The sequence below is a fragment of the Neomonachus schauinslandi genome, chromosome 14, assembly GCF_002201575.2.
Source record: "Neomonachus schauinslandi chromosome 14, ASM220157v2, whole genome shotgun sequence".
NCBI classification, from domain to species: Eukaryota; Metazoa; Chordata; class Mammalia; order Carnivora; family Phocidae; genus Neomonachus; species Neomonachus schauinslandi.
The window spans coordinates 75929901-75952807 of NC_058416.1; the positions used below are offsets into that span (position 1 = coordinate 75929901).

The 22907-nt window shown below is 53.0% G+C and overlaps 1 protein-coding gene across 2 annotated transcripts; it reads right to left on the reverse strand.

Moving 5' to 3' along the window:
- Nucleotides 1-888: 888 nt before the first annotated feature.
- On the reverse strand, nt 889-19222 carry HNF1A (HNF1 homeobox A). Of its 2 annotated transcripts, none has more exons than XM_021703507.1 (10): nt 18799-19222; nt 11883-12082; nt 7680-7866; nt 6991-7232; nt 6010-6161; nt 5670-5871; nt 4897-5088; nt 3675-3796; nt 3442-3586; nt 889-1696 (listed from the first exon to the last, which is right to left on the reverse strand). In XM_021703507.1, exons 1-10 carry the CDS (start codon nt 19122-19124, stop codon nt 1569-1571), a joined length of 1896 nt encoding a protein of 631 aa, XP_021559182.1. In that variant the 5' UTR covers nt 19125-19222; the 3' UTR covers nt 889-1568. The 2 variants fall into 2 exon arrangements, with proteins under 2 accessions (XP_021559182.1, XP_021559181.1); XM_021703506.1 differs by having other exon boundaries at nt 1569-1696; nt 3442-3607.
- Between the last annotated feature and the right edge of the window lie 3685 nt (nt 19223-22907).

The following is a 22907-nucleotide window of genomic DNA, read 5'->3' on the forward strand; positions in this document are numbered from 1 at the left end:
AGTGATCGGGGTGATGTCTCCAGTATCAGTGCTGAATCTTGATGAGACAGTTTAAATAAACATCATCGCATCGGTGGTGTCCTCCTGTCTACACCCCAGGGTGTGTTCCTGCACCCCAGTCTCAAGACTTCAGGAAGTATCACAGCACTTATGAATGGGGTTTCACACACCAGGAGTGTTCTGCCGGGAAGAGGAGAAGCTCAGGGTTAAGGTGAAATTCTGGCTTCGTGGCCTTACCTCCAAGGTTTGGCAGAGCAAGAAAGACAGAGGTGGGACGTGAGAGTGTGTGTGCTGACCCATCTCCCCTCAGGCCCCTGGCCCACCTCCGCCTCCATCTGCCCACCCAACCCCATCTGGGCAATGTGTGGACAAGCAAGAAGTTTCCAGTACTCATTTCCAATACTCCGTTCCTCATTTCCTTTACTAAAAGTTAAATAAATGTACAGGTTCGCCCTTAGCTGGCTGCAAGCTGCAGGGGGCACTGGTTCTTCCCCGGCCCCAGTCCTAAGTCCCAGGGTGGGAGCGGTCCGCAAGGCCATGTGATCTGCAGCAGCCCCAGGGAGAGGAGGTCGTGGAGCCCTGGGTTTACACAGCTGCCTTGTCTCTCCTGGTGGCACTTGGGACCTCAGGCTCCAGGGTGTGGCTGTGAACTGCCTGGACCTTTCCCTCTTCCCTCTGGGCACCTCAGCTCTGCCACGTGCTGAGGCCTTGGTGCCTTCTGAGCTCAGCAGCTTCTCCCCCAAACCAGGGAGGGGCCGCAAGGCCCCACAGGCCAGAGGCGCTGTTGCCCAGAATCCTGACAAGCACCAGGCGCAGTCACAAGGCTCCCATGGGGCAGGGATGACTCCTTAGCCCTGAGGGGGGCTTTCCCATAGAGGCAAGATGGCAGGCTGGCATGAGAAGGTGTGATACCCCGGGGGACGAATGGCCAAGAAAACTGGCCATCTTGGAAGCCAGGGGGAGGGAGGGCCCAGGACGAGAGAAGCTGGAGAGCCCTGCGTGCCTTCACTGCTAGCTTGAGCTCTCGCAGGGCGTGGGCCTCTGAGCCCCAGGCTCCAGCACAGAGTAGCCACTTGGGGAAAGCTCATGTGATTGGGGGACAGGGGTTGGTACAAATGGGCATGTGGGTTTACAGCTGGAAGGGGAGCAGAGGGGAGGGGCCTGGTCAGGACACAGGGGACAGAATGGGGCCATGTTGACCCTGGGCCTCTCGGAGCTCAGTGAGTCACGGCTGTATAGCCTCGTGTCCTGAGAAGTGCGGTTCCCTTGGGGGTTCTGGGGCTCTCCACAGGCACAGGCTGGGGGCACCAGAGTCCAAAGGCTGCTCCCTTCTATTCCAAGTGACAAAATTGACCCTGAGCATCAGGAATGGTCCCTCCGGAGGTCGGAGAGCCTTGGAACCCTTTCTGACGCTGACAGAGCAGCGTGGGGACCGAGGCACAGTTTTCCAGGGAAGGCCGCTATCCTGTGGCAGTGAAAGTTTCACAGGCTCAGATGTCCCAGTCACCCCCCAAGCAGGCCATGCAGGCTCCAGGCAGGGCCCAGCCCCTGGGAGGCGGTTGCCATGGTTACTGGGAGGATGAAGCCATCTGCGTAGAAATGAAGGTCTCGATGACGCTGTGGTTGGATGGCAGCAGGTGGCTGTGGCCATTGTTGGAGTCGGAGCTCTGGTACAACACCAGGCTGCTGGAGGGCACTGCAGGGGCAAGTGAGACAGCTGGCTGCCGGCCCAGCCCTCCCCGACCCCGCCTCGCGCACCCCCCCCAAGGGGCACTTGGCATAGGGGACACGGGGCCTCGCCACCCCCCGAACTGCAGCAGATAACGAGACCCCAAAACCAAACCTGTGTTTGGGTCTCATCAACCCCCCCAGCCAGGCTCTGCAGCCACCCAGGGAGTGGCCGCCTCAGGGCTTTTTGGTGGAAACATCCGAGAGGCCCTGGTGAGATGGTGTGGTTAGTTTCATGCATCAGCGTTGCTAGGCTGTAGGACAGGCACTAAACCAAACATTTAAGTGTTGCCGTGGAGGTGCTTTGTAGCTGTGGTTAACACCTAAAATCGGCTGACTGGAAGTAACGGAGCTTTCCCTTGATGACATGAGTGGGTCTCATCTAGTCAGTTGAAGGCTTTAGGAGCAAAAGCTGAGGTTTCCTAGAGAAAAAGGAATCCTGCCTCAAAACTGCCTCTGTTGTCAGCTTGCTGACCTGCCCTACAGCTTTCAGACCTACCAGCCCAACAGGCGTGTGAGCCAGTTCCTTAAATACACGTGTATATATGTAGTTGACCCTTGAACGGTGCAGGGGGGCTGGGGGCACTGACCCCCTACACAGTCACAAATCTGCATAGAACTTCTGACTCCGCAAAAACTCAACTACTCTAACAGCCTACTGTTGACCCAGAGCTGTACCAATAACCTAAACAGTCAGCACATACTTTGTATGTTCTAGGTATTATACACTGTATTCTTAAAGCTAGAGAAAAGAAAAAGTTATCGAGAACGTCATAAGGAAGAGAAAGTACACTTACAGTCCTGTGCTGTATCAAAAACTATCGGGGTCTAAGCGGACCCGTGCCGTTCAAACCCCATGTTGCTCAGGGGCCAACTGCATTCCTGTTGGTTCTGTGTCTCACCAGAACCCTGACTGATTATGATGGCTAAGAGAATGGGCTTTGATTTTGGACCTGGGTTCAAATCCTGGCCCTGCGGCCTAGTCACTGTCGGAGGCAAGGCCAAGTCCCACAGCTCTGGAGTGTCTGCGTTCTCATTTGTAAAATGGGGATGATGACCCGTACCCGGTGGAGAAAGCGTGGAGCCTGGCCCTGTGGAGGCCTCAGTAACTGTCCCCGCAGCCTCCAGGGCTGGATGGAGGAACCTGAGGCTCACAGAGGGGGCTGTGGCGGGGGGAAGCAGCCACCCGAAGTCTCCCACGTAACAAGTGATCGCGTGCAGCCTCAGAGCCCAGCAGCCCGACTCCCAAGCGCCCACTCTTCATTATTGCAGACTTGGGGCATCAGGCGATGGAAACGAATGGGTCAAGGGGGATGTGGTGACCTGGAGAGCCCACACTCTGTTGTTGCTACGTGGGAACACGAGTCTCCAATTTTCCAAGAAAAGCCAGAAACCACGATTTCTTTGTGAAAGCTGATTTTTAAACGTGGGCAACATACTCAACCAGTGCCAAGCCCTGAGCCAAATGAACACGCCTGTGAGGCCCCTTCTGGCCCACGGCAAGCCCGGCGTACTCCTCGCTAGCACCCTCTCCTCTCTCTTGCAGTTACTTAATCTTTTTCCTCAACCAAGTCAATGAGCTAATCCCGTAAGATAGGCCCATTTTCCTGTGGTTTCATACCCCTCTTGGCTCAGTTCAGGGGAAACCAGGGTGCCCTCCCGTTTGTGGCACACCTTCCTCCCCAACCGAGGGAGCAGGGAAAGGCTGCTCACCGGTGGGGCTGGCGCTGAGCCGGTGGGCAGGCTGCAGGTGCTGGATGCCTGCAGGGTCCTGGCTGGGGATGTGGATGGTGGTGGTCTGAGACGCCGGCGTGTGAAGCCCGGACTCACTGGAGGCTTCAGTGTCTGAGGTGAAGACCTGGGGGAGCAGAGCAGCCTCCTGAGCCCCACATGGGTGCACTCTGGGAAGTGGCCTGAGCAAGGGGCCAGGCAGCCCTGGGCCTTACCTGCTTGGTGGGAGTGAGGCTGGCCAGGGCACTCAGGTTGGTGGTGTCGGTGATGAGCATGGTCTGCGGAAGCAGGCCCGTGTGGGTGTACTGGGCCACCTCAGGCTTGTGGCTGTAGAGGGCTGGCCAGGAGGGAGGAGAGAGGTGGATATAAAGACATGGCACCCCGGGCCAGGCTGGACCCCTCCCAAGGGGGCCTCAAAGCTCGGAGCTCCGGGGGAAGTGGGGCATGGGGCCTGGTAAATGGCCCGATGGAGCAGTGGTTGAGGACTCAGGACAGATTTCCAAAGCTGGGCGCTCCAGATAGAGGGGCTAGACCCTCTCCCCAACTACAAGAGCCTGCTCAGGCTGGCTTGGTGGAGGGAAGGCTGGGGAGGCCCAGGCACCCACACACACTGCCCGGGGATGACCAGTGCGAAGGGCAGTGGGAGACCCAGCGCTCCCACGCTAATTACAGGCCGTGGGGCGGGGCGGGGGTGTGTGTGTGTGTGTGTGCAGAGCAGGGGCCAGCAGAGCTCCCCCTCCAGGACACCTCCGAAACAACCCGGAGTTTCATCTACAGCCCAGCCCCACAGCACACACAGGCACCAGCAGAAAAGCACATAAACCACATATTCTCACATCGACTCGGATAAAACCATACACACGCAAGTACGGGCCCTCAAGCAAACCCACACAGATACACAGGCCCACGGGCCCTTACCCCCAGTTCCAAATTCCAAAAAGGTCTGAAAACCAACAGATTTGGTTGGAGCTCATTTGGTAGCAAACTGACCGGAACCTGATAATGAGGTTATGGAAGTCTATTAACCCACTCCGTGGCATTCTCCCTTCTGCTGCAGAAATCCCAGGGCTTGGATGACAGGATGCTGCCCCGAGCCCTGCCGGGAGTGTGCTAGAGTAGACTGTCGATACCCCATATCACCTTTTTCTAAAGTCAGAGAAGTAGTGGAGTCTGAGATACACGCAGCCCCGCGCGTTTCGGAGGAAGGCCTATGACCTTCCTCCCACACGTGGGTGTGCACCTGCAAACACCGATGAACACCCACACGCACATCCACTCACAGAAACTCGTGTGTGCACACGGCCACACCTATTCACACGCTGACACATAATTCTGGCCCGCAGGCACACGTCTGAGCCCCTGCAGACCGCCCCGTCTGCTCCATGGACACCCAGCCTCTCCCACCCCCTCCCCCAGCATGGGGCTAGGGGTGCTCACCGTGGGGGCTCTGCAGCTGGGCCATGGTGGCCATGAAGGGGCTCTGGGCCACATGGCTCTGCATGGGGGGCATGAGTGGCTGCTGGTAGGACGGGTGCAGTGGCTGGGAGAACTGGACTGGCTGCAGGGTGGTCAGGCTGCTGCCCATGCTGTTGATGACCGGCACGCTTTGTGCCTGAGTGGAGGCCAGGCCTGGGGTGGGGGGAACAGGAGTCAGCCCGGCCTCCTACCACCTGGCCCAGCACTGACCCCGGGGCACTGTCCTTCCCTCCCAGAGCCTGTGGGTGGGAGGACGGGAGAAGCGACCAGGACACACCTTTGCACTAGGACCCGTCTCTAACTCACGTGGTCTTGGCAAGTCACTCCCCCTCTCTGAGCCTCTAAGCCCTCTCCCAGTAGCTCCCTGTCTGTCTTACATACTCAGCCTCTGCATGAAGGCTCCTGCAAATAAAGTCTGGGCTTAAAAAAAAAATAGGATAAAAAACCCCAAAACCTACAAGATTTTGATCTCCCTTCCCCTGCTCAGTTTTCCCATAGACATTTTGCCGTCCAAGACACTCTATAATGTGTGTGTTGTGTTTGCTGTCTGCCTCCCCACTGGAGTCGTTGAGATTTTGGTCTGTTTGGTTCACTTGTGTATCACTGAGGGAGCATAGTGCACACACTCCGTAAGTCTGCGAATGAATGAGCCCCAGTGGCTCCTCCAGCTTCTGGATTCTGTGGGAGCCCGGGAGCCCTCCCACCCAGGTGCCCCCCCATGCCCACCAACTTACCAATAACCAGGGTGGAGGCACCTGTGTTGGTGAACGTGGGGCCCAGGGAGGCAGGTTCGCCAGGCCCAATGGCCATGACCCCGGGAAGCGACGCCATGATGAGATTCTGGGGCTGTTGGTTGAGGCCTGGGGAGGTCTGCTCTAAGCTGTGCAGTGCTGTCAGGGTGCTAACAGGGGGCAGAGGGCCCCCAGTTGCTGAGACCTTGGAGGGGAAACCAAGCTGAGTCTGAGTGGGGCCCCATAGTCTCCCTGGGGACCACTCCGGAATCTCCCAGCCAAGGGAAGGTAGAAGATGGGGTTGGACGGGTCTTCCCCACCTGCGGGGTGTGGGGACACTCACCAGCTTGGCTTCGGTGCTCAACAGGCTGTGACTGGGCTCCAGGCCCGTGGGGGACACTTGGTGCAGGGGCGCAGACACTGTCACCAAGGGACCACCACTGCTTGAGGGCACTTCCTCCCCCTCGCTGGTTGCTGGCTGTCCATAGCGCACACCTGGAATGGGGGCCGCGTCCAGCCTCAGCACCCCACTTCCCTGCCCTCCGTGGCCCTCATCACTCCCAACTGCCTCAGTTTGCTCACTTGCCCCATCTTTGCCCCAGCAAACTTCACTTGAGCATCCTCCTGCCAGGTCCTGGGCTGGCTGCTTCCAACTCCCTGAAGGCAGGACCTGCATTTTATTAGCTCCATGGCCTCCACTGGCCAGAGCTATACATGATAGGCAGTAGGTGTGCAATGAAAGACATCTGGGTCAAAATGAACTAAAACTGATGAAATGAAATTGCAGTGAACAGAGTTGAGTAGAAGGAACCGGAATTAGTTAAATGAACTGGAATCTAGTTGAACTGAACCTGAAATGAATTGAAGTAGATCGAGCATGATGGAGTTGAACCGAATCGGATCAAATCGAATTGGATTGAACTGAACTGAGCCATACAAAATTAATTTCCTTGGATTATATTTAGCTGGACCGAGTGGAATTGAAAGGAACTCAGTTGGATTATAGTGACTTGCACAGAGTGGAATTGAATCGAATTGAACTGAACTGAAATGAGTTGAGTTGAGTTGATCTTAAATGAATGAATTGAATGGAAGTGACCTGAGTCAAGTTAGGCTGGATTGAATGGCATGGTGTGGTCACTGGGGTGGAGAGGAGAGGACTGGATCGAGGAGGGTAATGAGTAGAGGGGAGTGATAAGGAACCAAGCTGAAGTGCCAAGAGGTTTGGGTGGTTACTGCCACTGGCGTGGTGCTCCCCAGCTCCCCAGCCTACCCTCTTGCCCCCTCTACCCACTATTTCAAACCCCCGCCACATAGCACTCACCGTGGACCTTACTGGGGGAGAGGGCGGGTGGGGGCAAGCCCGGGGAGCTGTGGGCAGGCAGGGTGGGGCCCGGGCCTGGCCCCGGGGGCGGCCCGCTGTATGTGTCCATGGCCAGCTTGTGACGGAAAGCTTCTTCCTTGCGCCGATTGGCAAACCAGTTGTAGACACGCACCTCCGTGACGAGGTTAGAGCCCAGTCCCTGTGCCTGCGATGGCGACACCCCCCTCTGGATGCACTCCGCCCTGTAGAAATGGCCACTCGTGAGCCTCCAGGCCAGGCTCAGAGGAACCCTTCCCGGGGCTGGAGGTAGGGGAGAGAGTTCTGATGTAGGTTTCTCCCTTAGTGTGTAAAGCTGGCAGATCTGGGTTCCAATCCCAGTGCTGCTGTGTGACCTTGAGCAAGTGTCTTAACCTCTCTTAGCCTCTCCATTCATAAGTGGGCAAAATAGCCGTAGGGTCGTAATGAGGGTGAATGGGATGAGCAGCCACTCAAGGATTGCCTGGATGGGTGGGGAGTGGGTGCTGGGAATGGAGCTAGGTTCCAGACGCTGAGCAGGATTTGAGTGCTCCTGGGCCAACAGCAGGAGCACTCAAGGACTGGGGAGCCTCCCTCAGAACCCAGAGCCACCATCCCCCAGCCTTGCCCCAGCCCAGACCAAACCAGCCCTGCTGACCCACCAACCATCGTACCTATTGCACTCCTCCACCAATGCCTCTCGCTCCTCCTTGCTGGGGTTCTTCTGTCTCTCATACGCCTGGAACAGGATCTGCTGGGAGGCTGGGCCCCACTTGAAACGGTTCCTCCGCCCCTTCTTGGTTGGCAGCTCATCACCTGTGGGCTCTTCAATCAGCCCGCCCTGCCCTGCGTGGGTGAACTCTGTAGGCACACACAGAGAGCCGTAAGCGGGCACTGGCCACTCCCACCTTCCCACTTCAGTTCATCTGGCCATGCTCCTGATTCTTTCCCAGTCCCAAGCTGTTGAGCCAGGAGGCACTTACAGCTAGGACTTAGAAATCATCTAATCCAGTGATGACAAACAGCACACGTGCCACCCCTGTCTTAACCTGTGCCCCAGGCAGACATCGCTAATCAACCGCTGCACAGTTTTTCTAGTGTGCCAAGATGGAAGCTCATAATCCTTCTCAATGTAAGTCTCCAGGAAAGCATTAGCATTCGTTCGGATTTAACACATTTGCTATCTTATTTTACAGATGAAGAAGCTGAGGCTCAGAGAGGCTGAATATCTTTCCAGGGCTGCACGGTAGAACAGAAACTCGAGCCGCATCTCTTGAGTAGATTCAGAGCTATTTTAAACTTTGCAGACCTGTAAATCACACTTAAAATGCAAGCATTAGCCAGGAGAGGAGAGACCCAGCCAGCCCTTGTCAGCTAGTTCCATTTTAATGGAAACTCTTAGATTCTCCCTGAGCAAGCAACCAAGAGACTAGAACAGATAAATGCAAAGCCATCTTTACGGGAGGGGAGGCAGGGAGAGTGAGTCAGAGATAATGCAGATTCTGTGCCTTCACCATCCGAGTGCCAAGAGAGAAAGCCAGCACCAGTGCTCTGGGGAGACGCGGGCTTAGACCCACCGAAAGCCAACCCTAGAAGCCGCTAGAAGCCCGCTTGACTCAGATTCCAACATTCTCAGCAGCTGAGGCGCAGGTGGCCACTCACTGACTCAGTTGGCCATCTCACCTGGCAGCAGGCTGGACCAAGATCTGGAGTACCAGACACTGTGACTTGGCCCAGAAAACTAAAATATTTCAGCTTAAAAAAAAAAAAAAAAAAGATTATCCTGTCAAGGCTGTCAAAAACAAGGAAAGTCTGAGAAACTGTCACAAGCCAGAGAAACCTAAGGCGACATGGCAACGAAATGCAGTATGTCCACACCTGGATGGGATCTTGGACCAGAAAAAGGACATTAGGGAAACACTGAGGAAATTTGAATAATAAAGTAAGTACGGACTTAATAATAGTGTGACAGTGTTGGTTTGTTAATTGTGACAAATGTCCCATACTTGTGTAAATAATAGGGAAGACTGGGTCTGGGGTAAACTGGATTTCTCTGTACTACCTGCCCAGAAGTTCCGAAAGTCTACACTTACTCTAAAATTAAGAGCTTATTATGTGTTAAGTTTTACCTGCTAAGAAGGGTAAATTAAAGCCATGCTAGTTTTCTAAAAACACTTAGTGATAGTGCCTTCGAAGTAGGTCATATACAGTCCCAGCCACCGGAGACCCAAAGGATGCCCGTCGGGTACAGGTGGTGGGGCCGCTGGCTCCTTGGGCATCAGTGTGTGTTGCTATTTCTGCACGAATAAGCAATCAACGATCATCCTTGTAAGAAAATATTAACACTTTACCATAGTGATTGCTCGGTACATGTTAATTAACCTAATGGGGTTTTTTGGTGGTGGTTTTTTTTTTTAAGATTTTATTCATTTGGGCTCCTGGGTGGCTCAGTCATTAAGCGTCTGCCTTCGGCTCAGGTCATGGTCCCAGGGTCCTGGGATCGAGCCCCACATCGGGCTCCCTGCTCAGTGGGAAGCCTGCTCTCTCTCTCCCATTCCCCCTGCTTGTGTTCCTGCTCTCGCTCTCTTTCTCTGTCAAATAAATAAATAAAATGTTTAAAAAAAAAAAGATTATATTCATTTATTTCTTTTAGAGAGAGAGAGTGTGCGCAAGCAGGGGGAGGGCCAGAGGGAATCTCAAGCAGACTCCACGCTGAGCACAGAGCCCAATGCAGGGCTCGATCCCAGGACCCTGAGATCAGGACCTGAGCTGAAAACATGAGTTGGACACTCAACCGACTGAGCCACCCAGGCAATCCAATTAACTTAATGTTTTAATCAGCCCCTTGATAAGACCAATATCATAGTTTTGGGGGGCTAGACAGAGGGAGATCTGAGAGGGAATGTTAAGCAGGTTCCACGCCCATCACAGAGCCTGAAGCGGGGCTGGATCTCATGACCCCGAGATCATGACCTCAGCCAAAATCAAGAGTCAGATGCTTAACCGCCTGAACCACCCAGGTGCCCCTAGCAATGTCATAGTTTTAAAAAATAAGTTATATAAATGATCATCACAGCTTTTAAAAGCTGCTTTTTTGTGTTCAACAGAAAATGGTAAATAGTAGATGCTCAATAAATATAAAATGAGGTGGGGCGCTTGGCTGGCTCAGTCAGTGGAACGTGTGACTCTTGATCTCAGGGTTGTAAATTTGAGCCCCACCTTGGGTGTGGAGATGACTTAAAAATAAAATCTTTAAAAAGTAATAAATAAATAAATATTAAATGAGGTGTAGCTTGCTCTCTCTCAAGCTCACCTGCTCTCATATCTCAAGAGTGTACTTTTCACTTTAATAAACTTTTCACTTTAATAAACTTCCCAGCTTGAAAAAAAAGCAACTTTTCAGCTTGTAAAAATGGATAAGTAAATAAGTAAATATTAAATGAGTGAGCAAATCAGTATGTGAATTTGAGGACTTTAACATTTTAATATATTTTTAGGAAGCATGGGGAAAAAAGTTTATTTTTTTAATTACCAGACATGCACATTGTCACCATGTCTTCATAAGGAGCTACAGGAATATCTATCAAAGATTTTAAAGTACCTACTCTGACCCAGAATTCCACTTCTAGGAATTACTTTACAGACAGTCTCATGTGAGCACATATACAAAGAAGGATGTTCTTTGAAGCAGTTGGTTCTCACAGCACATTGGAAAAACCCTAAAAGTCCTTTGGTAGCGAACCAGTTAAACAAATAATGGTACCTCCAAATAACAGAACAGCTAGCAGCCCTTCAAAGAATAGAGGAAAAAATATATATATTGTAGTGTATGCATAAAGTATCTCTGGAAGGATGCATGAGACTAAGAATGTCCATTAGGAGGACACCTAATTTCTATTGTAAACTCTTTATTTTCCCCTATTTTTTTAAACTAGTATGTAGTACCTTTTTTAAAAAGCAGATAATTAATAAAGGAAATTAAAAAAAAAATTTAGGGACACCTGGGTGGCTCAGTGGGTCAAGCATCTGCCTTCAGCTCAGGTCATGATCCCACGGTCCTGGGATGAGTCCTGCATCAGGCTCCTTGCTCAGCGGGGAGTCTCCTCCTTCCACTCCCCCCTGCTTGTGCACGCACTCTCTCTCTCTCTCTCTCTCTCTCTCTCACAAATAAATAAAATCTCTAAAAAAAATTTTTTTTACACATAGGCTAAAAAGTGAGAGTGCACTTGGGATTTTGTGGGGTGTGAGGTCTGAGTAAGGAAACCCACCATTCCCTGAACAATAGTGTGGCCAGGTCTCCCGGGGCTTTCAGTGAAGGATTCCCTGAGCATACACCTTGCCGCTGAGCCTTTACTCAGGCCACTCCCTCTGCCCAAAACACCCTTCCCTGTTGTCTCCATGAGCCAAAATTCCACTCAGACTTTAAGACTTAGTCTGAAAGTTCTCCTGGTGTGGTCCTTCCTGATGCCCTTGCCTCCCTGTGGAAGAATAGATTACTCTCTGGTCCTCTGCCAGCTTAATATTTTGAAATACTTGACGTGGTACTACGCTGCCCTGGGCGCTCCGTAAACACTAGCTGTTACTGTTGTTTTCATTGTATTATAATACATGTCTCGCTGCAGCATAATGATCTGTTCTCTTACCCAGAGCTCCTAGAAGGCAGGGACCCAATTCATCCATCTCCAGATGCCCAGGACCAGCCTCCTCCCCTCCCCCAGAGTGCCTTGTGCAGAATAGGAAATATGTGCCCATTGAATCCTGCTGACTTCCTCTCAGGCAACCTGTCCCGGTAACATGGGAGAAGCTTCCCCCCGACCCCCGAGCTGCAGAGAGTTCCAGGGCCCTGCCAGGAGGATGGGGCTGTGCTCATTACTTACGCTGGGCCACCTCTCGCTGCTTGCGGACATACCAGGTGTACAGGGCGGCCCGCTTCTGCGTCTTCATGGGGGTGCCCTTGTTGAGGTGCTGGGACAGGTGCGACTGGTTGAGGCCAGTGGTGTCAACTACCTCCCTCTGTGGGATGTTGTGCTGCTGCAGGTAGGACTTGACCATCTTGGCCACGCGCCATGGGTCCTCCCTAGGAGGAGGGCAAGGACAGAGCCTGCTCAGCACGGCGGGTGCGGGGGGGGGTGCAGGCAGGGCTGGGGGTCCTGTCAGCCCTGAGAGTGGGGATTGTGGGTGGAAGCCGGTGTGGAGCCCAGGACCTACACTCGGACTCCAGGACAGCAAGGTAAAGGCACTCATGCCAGGACGCATGGACAGACATGAAGACATGAACAGACTCCCACCCGAAGCCCTACAAGCCAGATAGGGAAGGTCCTCACCTTTGTGCCTCCTTTAAAGATCCTTCCCTCATCCTACCTGGAAATGTTATTTGTGGCTATGTCTTCGCCACTGTGAGAGACTGTAAACACTGTGAGGGCAGGAACTGTCAGGTTCTCAGCACCCAGAATAGGCCCGACATAATGTGTGTCCATGGTGAATGCATCAGTGAATGAGTGGATGGGTGGATGGGTAAATGGGTTGGTGGATGGGTGGATAGAAGGATAAATAGATGGTAGACGGATAGATGGGTGGTTGGATGAATGGATGGGAGGGTGGATGGATAGGTGAATAGGGGTATGGGTGGCTGGATGGATGGATGAAGGGGACCTACTGGGGAAAAAATGGGTCTGAAAACAAGGAGAGAAACATGATTCTCTCACTTTACAGCCAGGGCCACTGAGGCTAAGAGTGCTTGTGTCAAATCTTCCACCCAAGGTCACAGAGCCAGCCCAGCAGAGTCCCGTCCCTGGAGGGATCCCATTCTAAGTCAACCTATCAGGTAAAAATCACATAGAGTCAAAACACCTCCTGATAATCTACACTAAACCCTAGGCTGTGTCCTGGCCAGTTTCCCTACAGCACGGGGGCAGGCAGGTCCAGGTGAAGGAGTTACGGGCTGGTATTCAGGGGCTTCGTACAAAAAAAGTGTGCATGTGTGTGTTTGAGCCCCGCCAGTTGCACTCTGTGGGCTGAGACTCTCACTGGAGAGACTCAAGGGACCTGCAGCCATCCTCTGCTCACTGGGGGACGGGGGAGGTCTGAGGCCCTGTACCACACAAATTGTCTCCCTCTCCTGTTCTGTCTCAACCCTCCTCTCCTGCCCTGGTCCTCTCCTGAGTTTGTATTACAAATATGGTGACGGATAAAAGCAGCTCGATACAACAGTGCCGAGAACAGGCCGAGCTGGGGTTTGAACCCAGCTCCGGGTGGTTCCAAAGCCTGAGGTCCTCACCCCTGTGAGCAATTTGCTTCTAAGAATTTGAGCTTTCCAGCATTTGCACGTGTGACAAGGGGCATGTGCCGGAGGCAGCTGGTCGCCTTGTTGCTTGCCGCAGCAAAATATCGGAAACGACCTGAGTGCCGGGCAGAAGGGTACGGTTGGTGGTGCCTCGAGTGGACGCAGCCGTAAAAACGCACTGAGGCAGCTCTGCCCGCGCCCACACGGAACAGTCTGGTGGGTCTGCTGCGCTGTTTGTGTAAAATCTGAAATGGCACAAAAGGGTTCTGTGTATTTGTTTGTGTTTGCATGAAATACCAGAACACAGAAGAGACGAGCGACATCGGTTGTCTCAAGACGGGAATGGGGTGCGGGGGACGGGGAGAGGGACCGTGTCCTCTGTTACTTTTCTGTGCTTTTCAAATAATGTAATATAATGTTAGATAATATGCTATACATGCCTACAGAACATTGAAAACTCAACTGCGAAAAAAACCAAAAAGCAAAGAAACCCCCAGCACTTTGAAGCCTACCCCATACTGCCTTCTCCCCTTCTGTCCTTCCCAAGGAGCCAGCCTGGTCTTGCCCTCCTTGACAGTGCCCTTCTTGGGGTGAAGGCACAGAGCCTTTCAGCAGCTTGGGCCCCGTGACTCCCTCCTTTTTATCAGCGGTTCCCATACACGTAGGGAGGAAAGGGAGGCGGGGAGAGTTCAATTTGAATTGGTCAGCAATCGGTACGGCAAGATCCCAGTTGTGTAAAAATGCTAGATGTGAGAATTCATGTTTCTTGAGTATTTACCATGAACCGGGCACTGTGCTAAGGGCGGGTCGTGTAAATCTTACCATAACCCTAGGAAGTAGGTGCTACTCATATGCCCATTTTCACAGATGGGAAAACTGAGCCTCAAAAAGGTGAGCACTTGTCCAAAGTGACCTAGCTGGGACTCCAGAATATTTCGCTTTGCCCGGATCCCCCAGAGCCCTCCCTGAGCGAGCTCTGCTTCCTCCCTGCATCTAGGGGCTTCTAGGCTCCTCCTCCGCTCCTCCCCTGCTCCCCAGATGCCAGTCAGAGCCTGGAGGGAAGGGCAGTACAAAGTCCAGCCTTGTGCTTCGTGGCAAACATGTTTATCTGATTCTGGAGCCGGGCTGCCTGATGGCCTCCCTCCTCCCCCAGCTGCAGGCATCACCCTCCTGAGCAATCCTCCCTCCCTCCCTTCTCCCTTCCCTGGAGGGAGAGAATGAGCTCAGTCTTCCTCTCAGCTGGGCCTCCCTGGCTCAAACTGAAGATTCACTGTCCTGTCACTGTCCATTTGACTCCATGTGTCTTTCTCTCTGTGTGTCTTGGTTTCTCTCTGCCTGGCTCTCTCCCTCTCTCTCTCTCTTTCTCTCTGTCTCTCCTTCTGTGTGTGTGTCTCTGTTGTTCGCTCTGTCTCTTTCTCCCACCCACTCCCAACCACACTCACTCACTCACTCACCCTCAGTCTCCAGGGACCTGACTTTCCAGGATAGTTTCCCCAACCCAGAACTAGAAGGCCGCATCTCCAGGTATCTCCTGCTTTCCCTCCAATGGGTTTAAGAGTCAAGCCAACCTGGGTTCACATTCCAGCATGGCGCCCTAGCGCCTCCCGTGTGCATGCCCCATGCCCTTCCGTACCGCGGCAGTAAGCCCACACCCGCCTCACAGGGCCCCTGGGAGGACTGACTTTCAAATAGGAGTGAACCGCATAGAGCAGGTCCTGGTACATGGTAAGTGCTCAGTAAGTACAACAATTTGTCACCATCAGCAGCATCATCATCATGGATGATGTGGCCATGGGACCCCCAGCCCTGCAGCAGAGGGAAAAGGGCCCAGGAGAGGTGCCCACATGTCCTCCTACATCCTATGGGTTCTGGGAGGGGTGGGTCAGAGGTTCAAGACTTTGGGCCTCTGGCTCGCTGGCCCCTGGGGTTTCAGAGGGTCCAAGGCTATGGAGCTCAGAGACCAGCCGGAAGGGCCACACGTCTGGAGGGGGAGTGGAATTCTCAGTGCATGGTGGGTGGGGTGGGGCGGAGAAGCTTCCCTTCCCAGGTTGAATCCCAGCTCTGCCACTCACTATCCAGGTGGCCTTGGGAAATAGCTTAACCTCTGTGTGCCTCAGTTTCCCCAACTGTGATACAGGGCTAAAATGTTTCGTAGGCTGCCAGGAGGAGAAAACAAGTTTAACACCTTTGTAAGCGGTCCTGTGAGCTCTTAGAACACCGCATGGAAGTGAGTGCATGTGAGGTTAACAGCAAGAATGACCCCGGAGGATAAAAAGGGAAATAAACAGATCGAGGACAGCACGTAGCCTGAAGGATGCTGTGCAGAATATGGGATTTGGAGGACCTGGGTCCAAGTCCCAGCCTTACTACTTTGTAAATTGCCTTGGGCAAGTCACTTTGCCTCTCTGAGCCTTAGTTTGCCAATCTGTAAAATGGGACTATTACTCGTAGCAACCGTTCACTGCACTTATAAGCTATTTAACCCTGTGGGTAAGTGTTATCGTCATCTCTGCCTTGCTGGCAAAACCAGGGCTCAGAGACATGAAATCACCTGCCGGAATTAGGGTGGGGCTGAGTTGGGATTTGAACCCAGGCAGGTTGGCCTCAGTCAGGGATGTTAGACTGTCCCACTTTGCCCACTGTCTTCCTGGGTCTCAGTGCCCTGGGGGTGCCTGACGGAGAGCATTAGAGACCCTCAGGTTGAGGTTTGAGCTGCTCGGGGACAGAGAGGACCCAGGAGGACACCCAGGAAGAAACCTTGGGTACAGGTTCCTCCCTTGGCCATAACAGCATGTCTAAGGAACCCTCATTCATTCATGCTGTCTTTGAGCTACTGGGCTGGATATCAGGGATACGAGTGGTGAACAAGGCCATGCTGGCCTTCCCTTTGAAAAGCTTCTGTTTTCATGGCAGGAGATAGAAAACAGACAAAAACAGATAATCATAAGTAAAGTTAAGAGACAAGAGAAAGTAACAGAAGGTAGTGGAAGAGAGTGACTCATTTAGATGGGGGCAGTGAGGGAGGGCCTCCCTGAGGCGATGACATTTGAGCAAAAGGAGGAGAGGGAATGGGTCACAGGAAGATCTGGAAAGAAGTGTCCAGGCAGAAGGAGCAGTACATGCAAAGGCCCTGAAGTGGGAATCAGCAAATTCAGTGTTACTGGAGGAAAGTGAGTGAGGGACAGAGGTCCCTCAAGAAGAGGTCAGGGAACCAGGGCAGGGAATTTGAGTTTTATTCATTAGCCAGCTAGGGAAACTGAGGCAGGAGAAGAGACTTGCCCAAGGTCACACAGTGAACTAAGGGTGGAGGTCTGGGGGAATAGCTCAGGTTCCTGCTCTGGCCTCAGGCACGAGGCACCCCGGGGAGGGGGGCAGCCCCCAGGACCCACCCTGCCTCTTCCCACACTGTCTTCTCCAAAGAAATGGCGTCCACGGAAACCCTGCCTCTGCATCATCCTTTCCAGCCTTAACCTCCCCAACCCTGGGCTGTCCAGGCCTTCATCGGGGTGCCCACCCCACTCCCTCCTGTGCCCTGAGGGTAGAGGCCCCGCTTTTTTTTTTCCCCTCCGGGCGTTTTCAGGTCCCTTTTGTTACCTGAACAATAAGTAACCCAGGTAGTTAGTTATAAACTCCGCAGGAACAAGGAGCTGGTTGATAATTTATAGCAACATCTCAAATTTAAATGGAAAGTAAATAGCATGCTGTTAGCATTAAAGAAAACCCAATCGGGGCAGGCGGGAAGCACTCCAGCCTTCTCTGCAGCTTGGGGTGTCTCACTCTCTCCGCAGCCCCTTCTCCCAGCTGGGCGGGAGCCCCTCTGCCCTCCCAGCTCTCCTGCTCTCCTGTGCTTATCCAGGCCTCTCCATCGCCCCCCACGCCCTCTTTCTCTCTTCCTCCGGCTCCTCGCTCTCCCTCAACTTCCAGGTCTCTGCTGGTCCCCAGGGAGCACTTTGACCTCTGCTCCCCCCTCAAGTGCTGTGGATGAAGCCTCCCCCCCACCCACCATTCCACCAAAGGGGCTGCTGATCCAGAGGCCCCACCCAGCCAGGTAAGAAAGGCCCTTGGCACCCCCTGCCCCCACTCCCACCCGAAAGTCCCCAGTCCCATCTGGGGCCCGGAGTAGGTCTGGTCCAGCCCCACCCTGTCCCTGTGGCTTCGCCCTGGGTCTGGCAAGGCCTGACTCTTTGCCCCTCCCCTGCAGCGCAGCAGGGCCCTTTGCCCTCTTCTTCCTGCCATGTCAAGGGGCCCTGGCTGCTCCCCTGCCCCCTGCCCAGGCCCTCACAAGGCCAGGCAGACCCTGAGGGCTCCCCCCACCCCAAGGCGGGATCAGGACCTTGGACAGAAAAGAGATGGTTCCATAGAGCGCTTCTTTGGGGCTCTTCCTCCCACTGCCCAGTCATGGCAATGGAGAGCACCAAACAGAGTGGCTGTGGAGTCCCAGCTGGGTGGGCTTGGTCAAGCTATTTCCCCTCTCTGGGCCTCAGTTTCCTTATTTGTGAAGCAGAGTTATCCCTAGCTCCTTTCCAGCATTCATCTTGACATTATCAGACCGTATGCACGTGAAACCTCAGCAAAGGGCCTGTTAGGATTGGAGCTTAGGATCCTTTGGGGAGGGCAGTCCCTGCAACCCCTAGACCCCTTTCCCCCCGCCCTTGCTGGGTAGGAGGTTGGTTGGCCCAGGCCTCCCCAGGCCGCCATCTTTACAAGTTAATGATCACAGGCCTTATCAGAGCCTTTTACCGTTTATAAATTTATAAAACAAAAGAGAAATAATAAAGCTCGTGGGTAATTAGTAACCAGGTCAGCTCTGCTGAGGAGAGGGGAGGCATCAGGCTTAGACCCACCCAGTTCTCCGGGAGTTGGGGAGCCAGCCAGTCAAGGGGGGTGTAAATGGGGAGACCTCTCATGGTGCCTGCCGGTGAGGTGGAGGGGGCTAAGGCTGTGCAGGAAAGGGGAGCAGGTCCTGCCCCGAGGCTCCATCTCCCTCAGGTAAGACCTGGGCTTTCCTGGCTTAATGCTTGAGTCCCTGGGTGGCTGAGGGAGCCCCTAAGACCCCAGCCTCGGCTCCCCTCTCACTAAACGTGCTTCCTGGCCCCAGAGCCTGAAATCTGAATGCTTAGCAGGGAGGTTAGGGTTTGGGGAGTAGAAAGGGCCGTGGAGGCTAACAATTCCCACCACCCTCTGGTTCTCCAGGCGCGTGAATTACGGACGTGCCTGCTTTCCCCACCTCAGAGCCCCCCTGGGGCGTGCCCTTACTTCCCAAGCCCAGGGCTGAAAGCCTTCGCTCATGGGGACTCGGGACTTTGTAGAGGGCCAGGTCAGGGGCTGGGAGGCTCCAGCCTGGGAGCAGGGTCACCCCAGAGCTCGCGTGGGCCCCGTCCCCCTTCCCAACAGCCAGGCTAAAAGCTACCTACAGCTCAGGGAACGCTGGACTCAGAAGGGCTAATCAGGAGCTGAGGGTGGGCCTCCCTGGGCTCCTTGGATGCTGGGGACAGGGGAGGGGTCCTTACTGCAGCAAGGTCTCCACCACGGCTTTCTGGTGGGCCGCCTCCTCGGGGCTGAGGTTCTCCAGCTCTTTGAGGATGGGCGGTGTGAAGTCTTCCCCATCGTCGTCCGTCTCGTCCTCGGAGCCCCTCGCCTCCCCCAGCCCATTGGGCAGCTCAGCCAACTCCCCCCGACCGCCGCCGCAGGACTCCCCCTTGTCCCGGGGGCCATCTGCAGGCAGCAGGTAGGGCCCCGGCTCACCCAGTGCCTGGATCAGTGCCTCTTTGCTCAGGCCCGACTCGAGCAGGGCCGCCAGGAGCTCCGTCTGCAGCTGGCTCAGTTTAGAAACCATGGCTCTGCTACCACTGGGCCACGCGGCCTGGGGCCACCAAAACGGCCGCCTCCCCCACCGAATGGGCTGTCTACTTGCTGGCCGACCAGCAGGCAGGCACAAACCAGGCTCCTTGCACCTACTGCCCCCCCCAAACCCCACGAACCAAGCCCTGTGGGCACCCCAACCCCCAACACTGGCCCCAGCAGCCAGTGAATCAGGGCCCCTGCCCGCTCTGTTTACATTGGAGCTGGGGAAATTCTCCAAGGTTCATATTTATCCGTGTGCTTAGCGAAGGGACTGAACTTTGGACTTCAGCCCTGCAAAGTGCAGGCCTCATGGCAGAGCAGAGGGACGGGGGAGCCAAGGCCTTCAACGGGAGTGGGCAGAGGGGAGGGTGGGGAAGGCAGGGGAGGGGGGAGGGCAGCCAGAATGGAAGGGGCTGGGGGGCCACGGAGGCCTTGTGGTGAACAGCTTTGGGTCCCGCCCCTGAGGACTTTGTAGGGGGCTCAGGCTGAGACAGGAGAGCGAAAAGAGCAGGTTTCCCTTGGGAACTGAAGCAGGAAGGGGTTCTAGGCAGGTGGGCCAGCTCTCCTCAAGGTCAGGGCTAGGTCACATCCATTTTGGGTGTGTGACCCAACACCAGGCCTCCCCGTAGGAAAGACACATTGACTTAAGTCTACTGATTGCCGGTCTGTAAAATGTACAGGTACAGAGATTATCCCCATTTTACAGACCAGAAATCCAAAAGCTCTGAGAGGTTAAACAACTTGCCCAAAGCGACACAGCTAGCAAGGGACCAGACTTTAAGGTGGGAACAAGGTGTGGCCAGGCAGGCACTTGACTCACGTATAAATTTTAAGGGGGCATCAAAAAACTCAGTAATCGAGAAAAACTATATTTTTATACAATATATTAAAAACCAAAATGCAAACCCCAAAAGAATTAAAAACATGTCCACACAAAAACCCGCACATGAATGTTCATAGCAGCATTATTCACAATAACCAAAAGGGGAGAAAACATAAATATCCATCGATGGACAAGTGGATAAGTAAAATGTAGTGTATCCATGCAGTGGTATGTTATTTGGCCATAAAAGAAGGAAATGCAGGGCGCCTGGGTGGCTCAGACGGTTAAGCGTCTGCCTTCGGCTCAGGTCATGATCCCAGGGTCCTGGGATCGAGTCCCGCATCGGGCTCCCTGCTCCTTGGGAGCCTGCTTCTCCCTCTGCCTCTCTCTCTGTCTCTCATGAATAAAAAAAAAAAAAGAAGAAGGAAATGCAGACACTTGCTACAGCATAAGTGACTCTTGAAGGTATTGTGCAAAGTGCAAGAAGCCCAGTCACAAAAGGCTACACATGATTCCATTTATAGGAAATGTCCAGAAGAGGCAAATCCATACAGACAGAAAGTAGATAAGTGGTTGGGGGGAAGGGACTGCCTCACGGGTATAGGGATTTCTTTCAAGATGATGAAAACATTCTAAAAGCGACTGGGTGATGTCACACAACTCTGAAAATACGAAAAACCGTTGAATTGAGCACTTTTAAAAGGGTGAATTTTATGATACAAGAGTCAATATGTTTTTTTTTTTTTAAGTTCAGGCAAAAATATCTGTGATGAACAAAATACTACAATTTTATTTATTTTTAAAGATTTTATTTATTTATTTGACAGAGACAGCAAGAACAGGAACACAAGCAGGGGGAGTGGGAGAGGGAGAAGCAGGGAGCCCGATGCGGGGCTCGATCCCAGGACTCTGGGATCATGACTTGAGCCAAAGGCAGACGCTTAATGACTGGGATACCCAGGCGCCCCTATTTTGCAGACGCTTAACGACTGAAACACCCAGGTGCCCCTATTTTGCAGACGCTTAAGGACTGAGCCACCCAGGCGCCCCTATTTTTTTTTAAGTAAGCTCTACACCTAACATGGGGCTTGAACTCCCGACACCCTGAGATCAAGAGTCCCATGCTCCACCAATTGAGTCAGCCAGGCACCCCTAAAATACCACAATTTTATTTTATTTTTTTAACATAACTTTGGCTTTATTGAGGTATAATTGACAGATAAAATTGTAATATATTTAGAGTGTACAATGTGATAATCCGATATATGTATACAGTCCCAGTAATTTTAGGAGCAATTGACTTTTTTTTTTTAAATTAACATATAATGTATTATTTGTTTCAGGGGTACAGGTCTGTGATTCATCAGTCTTACACAATACACAGTGCTCACCACAACACATACCCTCCCCAATGTCCATCACGCAGCCACCCTATCCCTCCCACCCCCCTCCCCTCCAGCAACCCTCAGTTTGTTTCCTGAGATTAAGAGTCTCTTATGGTTTGTCTCCCTCTCTGGTTTTGTCTTGTTTCATTTTTTCCTCCCTTCCCCTGTGATCCTCTGCCTTGTTTCTCAAATTCCACATATCAGTGAGATCATATGATAATTGTCTTTCTCTGATTGACTTATTTTGCTTAGCATAATACCTTCTAGTTCCATCCACACCATTGCAAATGGCAAGATTTCATAAAATATCACAATTTTAAATAAAGACAGCTGCAACCCTCACTCACCTCCCCTCTAATCCCAGCCCTGGGCAAGAACTCCTCCCTCACACCCCCACCTCCCATACCCCCCCACACACCTCTTCCCGGTTCCAGTCAGATTCCTGAAGTTTGTCCCCTGGGCTGGCCCTCAGCTCCCAGAAGACGGAGTGATCGCCATTTCCCCGAGTGAGCAAGGTGGTGGTGAGGGGCTGCCCCCCAGAGCTGCGGTATTTCTGGGAGGCCTGCATCTCAGGGCTCTGCAGAAGGGTCATGCTGGGCAGCGGAGGAGAGGAAAACATGCCCTTGGCCATAAAACCCTCCCGGAGGAGCCAGGCCAGGCCAGCACAGAGCAAGGAGAACTGCTTAACTGTGGTAACCGGGCTGTCAGAGCAAATGCGCTTTCCCTGTCTGTTGTCCGCCCCCCTTACCTGGGGCTCCTGTCCCCCTTTCCCTGAATTATGTCTTTATTGTTCCAATCACCTTTCTTTTTTTTAGATTGATTTATTTATTTTAGGGGGGCTGCAGAGGGAGAGAATCTTAAGCAGACTCCCTGCTGAGCGTGGAGCCCTACGCAGGGTTTGATCCCACGACCTGGAGATCATAACCTGAGCCAAAACCAAGAGTCGGTAACTGACTGAGCCACCCAGGTGCCCCTTCCCTTCACCTTCTAACATGGCCCACAATACGTGGCTACAGAGTACTTGAAATGTGCATTAATGCCTCCGGGTGAAATGATAATATTTTGGATGTATTGGGAGAGAGTTAACATGTTTTTAGAACACAATTTAAAATTTTCTAAATTAAAAATTAGAAAAATTGATCTCACCTGTTTCTTTTTACTTTTGTAACAGTACTCCTGGAAAATTGTAAGTTACATATGTGGCTCCTTGTCTGTAGTTCACTTATGTGTTACCTGTGTTATTTATGGTCTGTCTCCCTCTGCTACAATGTAAGCCCCCTGAGGGCAGGGCTTTTTCCTCATCTTGTTCACTGCTGTCTTCCCAGTGCTTAGAATATTGCCTCGTACATACATAGTAGGTGCTCAGTAATTATTTGTTGAAAATGAACAGACAGCTAAATTTCACTGCAAACAGACCATGTTATACTTAGCCGTGCACGAAGTATAAGCTTTATAATGTATTAAATTCTCGGGCGCCTGGGTGGCTCAGATGGTTAAGCGTCTGCCTTCGGCTCAGGTCATGATCCCAGGGTCCTGGGATCGAGTCCCGCATGGGGCTCCCTGCTCC